Raw genomic sequence first — 8,221 nt, forward strand, 5'->3', positions numbered from 1 at the left:
TGGGGTTCAACTTCCAGAATTTCGGATCTAGAGGAGGGCTCTCCAACCTTGGCCACTTGAAGCCTGGAGGACTTCAACGCCCAGATTTCCCTTGCTGGCTGGGGAATTCTGGGAGTTGAAGTCCGCCAGGCTTCAAGTTGCCAAGGTTGGAGACCCCTGATCTAGAGGATCCCTAAGTGGGCAGCTAAGAGCTTGAGCATTGATGGCGAACCTTTTCGGCACCGAGTGTCCAAACAGGAACATATATGCATGTGCCGGAATGCCAGATACCCAAAGACCAGCTGGCCAGCGCATGAATGCCTGTTCTTAGGCTGTTTTTCAGGCCTTTTTCCAGTGCTCCGTGCCTGCGAAGACCAACTGGCCAGCATGCATGTGCCAGAAACCAGAACAACAGCTGGTGGCGGCGCACAGAGAGGGTTCTGCAGGCCACTTCTGGCACGCATACCATAAGTTCGCTGCCACGGAGCTGGAGAATGTCTAAAACGGGTATTTCTCAAAATTGGCAGCGTCAAGATGAATGGATTTCAATTCCCAGAATTCCCCAGCCAGCCATGATGATCCTAAGGAAGACCTGCTGTCACTAGACCTGTTCTGATTAGAAGTCACCTGTAGATCCACCTGTTTTCTCTTTCACTTTTTCTAAGGGAGGAGAAGAGGGAGTGTCTCCCTGGAGCTCCGTTGTAAATCAACCTCTTGCTTAAAAGCAGAAACAGGAACAAGGAAGTGAAGGGGAAAAAAAGAGCGAGAAGAACCTGTCACCATAGGCACCACGGAAAAATAGTCCGAGAAAGAGTTGCGGGTTATTTTTCTTCGACCAAGATTTCCCAGGAGTTGAGAGTGGTGGGTAGCTGTTTAATCCCTTCTTTTTTATCCTAGGTTGGGTGGGTGCATTTCTTTTGCAAGGTGTCTTCTCCGAGTCTTTTTCAACTATGTTTATTATTATTTGTTAACTTCCTCTCCTTCTCCAAGGAAACTTTGCCCTCTACTTCTTTCGCCAGGTGTTGGGAGTTTTGAAGCCCTGGGGGGGGGGACAAAGGGGAATCCATTGCAGCCCCTGGGGTTAAAAAGGTAAAAGGAACTCGAGGAATTCGTGTGGGTTGTGCATTTTGAAGGTTGGTTTGTTTTTAAAGGAGGAATCTGCAAGTAGGGAGGCTGGAGGAGGGACTAAAAACTTGGGGAAAGGATGGTGCAATTAGGAGAGACATGATAGCGTCTTCCAGAACTTGAGGGGCTGCCACAGAGAAGAGGGGATCAACCTGCTCTCCAAAGCGCCTGAGAGCAGGAGAAGTTAGCATTGAATACAGCTGGAAGGGACCTTGGAGGTCTTCTAGTCCAGCTCCCTGCTCAAGTAGGAGAACTTATATCATTTCAGACAAGTGACTATCTGGACTCTTCTTAAAAACCTCCAGTGCCCATGATTTCTGGAGGCAAGCTGTTCCACTGGTTTATTGTCCTAGCTGCTAGGAAGTTTCTCCTTAATTCCAGGTTGCTTCTCTCCTTGATTAGTTTCCAACCATTGCTTCTTGTCCTGCCCTCTGGTTTTTTGGAGGTCTTCTATTCTAACCACCACCACCACCACCTCCTGCTCAAACAGGAGACCTTATACCACTCCAGAGAAATGGTTGTTCAATCTCCTCTTAAAAACTTCCAGTGACTGGTGGGAATTGATCAAGGAGAGATCTAACCTAGAACCAAGGAGAAATTTCCTGATAGTGACAATAATAAATCAGTGGAATGTCTTACCTCTAGAAGTTGTGAATGTTCCATCACTGGAGGGTTTTAAGAGTTTGGACAGCCATTTTTCTGGAGTGGGAGAGGATCTCCTGTTTGAGCAGGGGGTTAGACTAAAAGACTTCCAAAGAAGAAGGAATGTAACAAAACTCAAAAATAATAGTTATGAGTAAAATAAGAAAGTTAAGAATGGTGAAACCCAAATAAAATGCAATTGAATGGGGGAAAAAATAATAAAAATAAAAATAAAAACTTAGTTAATTTTTGGTGATTAATAAGTAAAATTTTGAAGATGCTTATAGAATGTTTTTGTTTTTAAAATGTTTATTCGTTAACAGATAACCCATCATGACAATAATAATGAAATAACAACTCTAACTGGTAAAAACAATTTGGATATAAACTATAATATGGGACCTGGGGAAAAGATTTATTAATTTTATTAATATTTTTTTGTTTAGATTTTGTTATAAAGATGTAATCTCTCCTGGGTACTTATAAATTCTAATAATAAATTTTTGTCTAGATTTACTATAATATAAATATAAATGATTCTAGACAAAAGCACGTTTAAACAAATATAGCTAAATGAGAATGATGGTATATTGATGGTATAAAGATTTTTGATTTAAAATGTACAATTCAATATGAATGAAGTATAAAGAATGATTGCAGTAACGCACGAAATTTATTTGTAACCAATCGACGTGCTTTCTGGAAGATGTAATGAAGAATGTTTTTGTGTGTTAATTAAATTAATGTTTTTTGTTTAATTAAAACAATAAAATTATATTTTAAAAAAAGACTTCCAAAGAACCAGAGGGCAGGATGAGAAACAATAGATGGAAAATAAGGAGAGAAGCAACGTGGAGAAACTTAAGGAGAAACTTCCTAACAGGGAGGACTTATTAATCAGTGGAACAGCTTGCCTTCAGAAATTGTGGGTGCTGCTTCATCACTGGAGGTTTTTAAGAAGAGAGTCATTCGTCTGAAATGGTCTAGGGTCTCGTGCTTGAGCCGGGGGCTGGACTAGAAGACCTCCAAGGTCCCTTCCAGCTCTATTCTACTCCAATTCTTTCTCCATTATATTCTAACCTCCAAGGCTCCTTCCAGCTCTGTTTTCTGTATTCTAAGACAGAAGCGAGCATAAATTCTTTCACATGAAGTTGGCTCTCTCCATTCAGATGTAGCCTGACCCTCCCTCCTCCCCTTCCAGTCTTATAACAACCTTTCATCACGCATGAACGATTGAACTTGAATGCTTGCCTGTGTGTTGTGGCCCACAACACACAGTGTGGGCTGGCAGCAGATTCGGACAGTTAGGAGGTTGGGGAGGAACCTGGGACAGTCCTGGAGTCTGGGGAAGGCTCTGTTGAGGGCTCTGTGTCGGAGGCAGAGAGGGGGCCAGGGCCATATGCCAGTTATCAGCTGCCTTCAGAGTCAGACATCAGAGAGGCAGAAGAACAGCTGGAGCCTGTTCCCAATGTGCACATGCGCAGAGTTGCCAGAGGAAGGGAACAGCTAAAGAACAGGGGTCGACTTGGGAGGAAGGCCACAAGTGGACGATGAATGTCCCCTCCCAGAGGAAATAAAAGAGGAGCGAAAGGGGAGTGGAGTTTGCAGGTGACAATTAGTTCACTTAATTGGTTTGTGACTCTCTGAGACTCCTTGCCAAGTTTTGCAGATATCGTCCTGGCAGCTCCCCAAGCCAGATAAGGTCAGTGACTGTAAATCCTCCCTTGAAAGACTTTGCTGGATGTGAATGAGCAGAATTCACAGTCGATTAATAAAAGGGGGTTTTGTCGGGAGAAGAAGTCTGCTTCGTAGTTTGGGGAGGCCTAGATACAAACACCGCGATTCGCGGAAGGCCAATTGTGCCGATCGTCTGTTTTTCCACTCTCAGCAGCTCAGACAGAATCACCGAAGGTGCGCAGAGGAGTGAGATGGGGACTCTGGACAGAAACGTTGCTGACGACATTAGCAACCAGATCAACGATGCTCTGGGCCGACTGCAAAGCAAGCACCTCTTCCAAACCACCTGGGATATTGTGGCCTTTGCCATTTTTTTCACCTTCATCGGTAGGCGGAGGGAGGAGGGGAAGAGTTCGGGTGGGAAGCCCCATTGCTTTTGGGGTGGCTAATTTGGGTGGGGTCTGCGCGGCACAAATGGTTTGGGGTGGGTGGGGCTTGAGTGCTCAGGAGAAAGATGGCACCCTCCCCAAAGTGTAAATAGAGATTGAGGAAGAAACAAGAGGCACGAGATCACAAATTAGCTTGGGGGAGCCAAACAGGGACAAGGTGGATCAATGAAAGCGAAAGACCCCCATGGACTCAAAGTTTTCTACTAGTCTACACACTGCCCTTAAAGCATACTGTTTGGCCTGTATAAGAGCCACAGTGGGACAGTGGTTAGAGTGCAGTACTGCAGGCTACTTCTGCAGATCACCAGTTAGGCAGATCGAATCTCACCAGGCTCAAGATGGACTCAGCCTTCCATCCTTCCGAGGTGGGTCAAATGAGGACCAAGATTGTTGGGGGCAAGAAGCTGACTCTGTAAAACATTTAGAGAGGGCTGTAAATCCCTGTGAAGTGGTATATAAATCTATTGCTATTGCCCTTCCTTCCTTCCTTCCTTCCTTCCTTCCTTCCTTCCTTCCTTCCTTCCTTCCTTCCTTCCTTCCTTCCTTCCTTCCTTCCTTCCTTCCTTCGAATGCAGTATTGCAGGCTAACTCTTCCAACTGCCAGCAGTTCGATCCTGACTGGCTCAAGGTTGACTCAGCCTTCCATCCTTCCGAGGTGGGTAAAATGAGGACCCAGATTTTTGGGGGGCAAGAGGCTGACTCTGTAAAACTGCTTAGAGAGGGCTGTAAAGTACTGTGAAGCGGTATATAAGTCTAAGTGCTATTGCTATCCTTCAGCAGTATCTCAATATCTATAGCTTCTTTGTCTAGGTATGTCTGGTGTAATGAAGAGAAGGGCTGGAGGTGACATGATAGCAGTCTTCCAATATCTGAGGGGTCGCCACAGAAAAGAGAGAGGGGGTCAACTTGAGACTCTGGAAAGAGTGCAGAGAAGAGCAACTAAGATGATTAGGGGACTGGAGGCTAAAACATAATGATGGATGGTTGCAGAAACTGGTCTAGTGAAGAGAAGGACCAAGGGAGATATGAGAGCAGTGTTCTAATATTTGAGGGGCTGCCACAGAGAGGAGGGGGGTCAAGCTATTCTCCAAGGCACCTGAAGGCCAGACAAGGAACAATGGATGGAAACTGACCAAGGAGAGATTTAACCTAGAAATAAGGAGGAACTTTCTGACAGTGAGAACAATCAATCCATGGAACAGAAGTTGCCTTCGGAAGTTGTGGGAGCTTCATCCCTGGAGGCTTTCAAGAAGAGACTGGACAACCCACTTGTCCGGAATGGGATAGGGCAGTGTTGGTGAACCTTTTCGACACCGAGTGCCGAAACGGGAGTGTGTGTGCGTGTGCTGGAAACCAGAAGAACAGCTGCCCGGTGCACATGCTGTGAACATGATCTTCCGGTTTCTGGCACATGCATGTGCACCAACCAATTGGTCTGTGTGTGTGCATGCATGCCACAAACTGGAGGAGCAGGTGGCCTCTGCGCATGCACTCCCATGCGCGAAGACCACCTGGAACCCGGAAGAGCAATGGGCGACGGCTCGTGTGCCCAGAAAGATGGCTCTGCGTGCCACTTCTGGCACGCATGCCATAGGTTTGCTATCACGGGGATAAGGTAACCTCTGAGGCTTGGATTAGAAGACATCCAAGCTCCGTTTGAACCCTAATATTCTATGTTCTGTGCAATGGAAGCCGGGATAGAGAAAAGCCAATCTGGTTTTGGATTGGTCATAAATTTAGGGACTGACCCATTTTCTTTTTATCCCCATACCAGGGATGGTTCTCTTGCTGGGCCTCCTGGCGTTGATCCGATGTTGCTGCTGTGATTGTGATACTCCTAGTTCGTACAAGAAGGTAAACAGCTTCAACCAGGTCATGGCCTAGAGTTGCACATCTAGTGATGGGAAGAGATTCAGGCTGCCAGTTTAGCAGGATGGCTGCTGTGTGTGTGTATGAGAGAGAGAGAGAGAGAGAGAGAGAGAGAGAGAGAGAGAGAGAGAGAGAGAGAGAGAGAGAGAGAGACAGAGAGACAGAGAGAGACAGAGACACACAGAGAGAGCAAGAGAGAGAGAGAGAAATAAAGAGAGAGAGAAATAAAAAAGAATGAAAGAGGAAGAGACAGAGAAAGAGAAAGTGAAAAATAAAAAAGAATGAGAGGAAGAGAAACACACAGAGAGAAACAGAGAGAGAGAGAAAAAAAATAAAAATAAAAAAGAATGAGAGGAAGAGACAGAGAAAAATAAAAGAATGAGGAAGAAAGAGAAAGAGAGAGACAGAGAAAGTGAAAGAGAGAAAAAATAAAAAGAATGAAAGAGAGGAAGAGACAGAGAGAAAGAGAAAGAGAAAAATAAAAGAATGAGGAAGAAAGAGAAAGAGAGAGAGAGGCAGAGAAAGTGAAAGAGAGAGAAAAATAAAAAAAGAACGAAAGAGAGGAAGAGACAGAGAGAAAGAGAAAAATAAAAAAAAGAATGAGAGGAAGAGAGAAAGAGAAACACACACAGAGAGAAACAGAGAGAGAGAAAGATAGATAGATAGATAGATAGATAGAGAGAGAGAGAGAGAGAGAGACAGAGAGAGAGAGAGAGAAAACAGGAAGTCCTCCTTCACTGTGTGTGTTCAAGCAGAAATTGGTCCATTGGTCCATCAGAGATGCTTGAATTAACACGGTTATACTGACCAGACATCAAAATGCACAGACCTACGTTATCCTTTCCAATGCCAGGGTCCTATGAAAACCGAGCTTTCAAAAAGCATCCAATTTCTTGAGTTTGTGACTCTCGCTTGTAAAAACTTTGCCGTAACTTCATCCCTTTAAAAGTGCATCACAAATTGCTTTGGATGGCGAGATGGGTAGCATGCAAATCTAAATAAAATATGTAGTCCTCTTTTTCCTCCATAAAAAGGGGTAAAAAATTCAGAGAGGAGACTAGGGTGCAGCACAGCTTCAGCACCGACCCAACAGTGACCCTTAGAGGACCCTGGGGAATAAAATCTTAACTGTTGGTGGGACAAAGTTAAGTTGGCGTTTCCTGTTCTAACGGAATTTGGCTAGTTACCAACTCTGGAATCAAATTGTGGTTTAGCCCAGGAGTCAATAAATACGATTCCCATTGGACAAATTGACCTTTTCTCACAGAATGCTCCATTTTCTGATATTCTAACCGTGACCCTCTTCCATTACAGATCAAGAAAAGAAAAGTTGGTGTTGATAATATGGGCATGGAGCCTTAAGGCTCCGTATGACCAATCGCCTAAGCTTTACTGATTTTCTTCTGCTGTGCCGGAATTTATTGTAAGAAATCCAATTTCTTCTGGGAGGAACTGCGAGACAGATGAGCCCTCAAGAGCTTAGATGCCATGATTCTTAGTCCATGATTCCCTCTGCCATAAGCTGGGGCGAACAATTCAACCATTTTCAAAGTTGGCAACTATTGGTTGCTTCTAATCATTAGCAACAAGGAAAGAGCCAACTACATATGTAGTCCACGAACAATGATAATCCTCTTTTGCAAAGGCTTAACGTGCGGTCTTACCAGTTGGGTTTGTTAACTTGTGCTTTAAAAATGCAGTGTATTTTTTAATCATCTTATTCCCACCAAGCGCTGCTAGCAAAACAAAGACCAATAACTCAATCAATGCTATGGAAATGGGCTGTTTTTATTGTCCTAAATTGGATTTCTCTACAGAAACAGCCCAGACCTTTTACCAGCTTGGTATAACATTATCCTCTTTGTAATACCGTGTTTCCCCCCAAAATAAGACAGGGTCTTATTTTCTTTTGACCCCCGAAATAAGCGCTTGGCCTTATTTTCGGGGAAAGTCTTATTATTTTTGAGGTGCAGGAGGCGGCGAGCGTGGTCACTTCGCGGCTGCTGTTGCGTTGCAATGTTTTGGGGGAGGCCTTGTTTTCGGGGGGAGGGCTTATTTCAGAACATGCGTTCAAAAGCCCGCCTGGGCTTATTATCCGGGGAGGTCATATTTTGGGGAAAACAGGGTACTGAAAATGTCTTTTGTCAGTTCCGGATGCTTTGTACCAAGGAGTGTCCAAGTTTGGCAACTCTTTAAGACTTGTGGATTTCAACTCTCTGAATTCTGAGAGTTGGAAGTCGGCAAGTCTTAAAAAGTTGCCAAGATTGGACCCCGCTGACTTATACCTTCTTGTTCTAATATCCCAGATTTGTTACTTTCCCAAGATCGTTGTCCTGATTTTCAATGTAAAATGTAACCTCTGATTACTGTGAACCTCTTATTGTGCACAACCACTTTCCAATGGTTGTCGAATAAATTTAGACGGCTGTCTAAGTGACTGAAGTTTAAAAGGAGCTTGCTTTGACGTTCCCCTTCCACCA

At 44.3% G+C, this 8,221-nt stretch overlaps 1 protein-coding gene across 2 annotated transcripts; it reads left to right on the top strand.

Annotated features, from left to right (window-relative positions):
* The first annotated feature begins 640 nt into the window (after positions 1-640).
* Positions 641-8,183, top strand: SMIM22 (small integral membrane protein 22). Of its 2 annotated transcripts, none has more exons than XM_081965330.1 (4): positions 641-840; positions 3,638-3,810; positions 5,647-5,726; positions 7,056-8,183. In XM_081965330.1, exons 2-4 carry the CDS (start codon positions 3,675-3,677, stop codon positions 7,101-7,103), a joined length of 264 nt encoding a protein of 87 aa, XP_081821456.1. In that variant the 5' UTR covers positions 641-840; positions 3,638-3,674; the 3' UTR covers positions 7,104-8,183. The 2 variants fall into 2 exon arrangements, with proteins under 2 accessions (XP_081821456.1, XP_081821455.1); XM_081965329.1 differs by having other exon boundaries at positions 645-840; positions 3,635-3,810.
* The last annotated feature ends 38 nt before the right edge of the window (positions 8,184-8,221 follow it).

Source organism: Natrix helvetica (genome assembly GCF_964273705.1).
Source record: "Natrix helvetica genome assembly, chromosome: 13".
Taxonomy (NCBI): Eukaryota; Metazoa; Chordata; class Lepidosauria; order Squamata; family Natricidae; genus Natrix; species Natrix helvetica.

Bases quoted from the DNA above. Each gene is read 5' to 3' on its own strand.
- SMIM22 (XM_081965330.1), top strand. From the start codon at position 3,675: ATGGGGACTCTGGACAGAAACGTTGCTGACGACATTAGCAACCAGATC. The intron at 3,811-5,646 runs GTAGGCGGAGGG...TCCCCATACCAG, and splicing joins CATTTTTTTCACCTTCATCG to GGATGGTTCTCTTGCTGGGC. The intron at 5,727-7,055 runs GTAAACAGCTTC...CTTCCATTACAG, and splicing joins CTCCTAGTTCGTACAAGAAG to ATCAAGAAAAGAAAAGTTGG.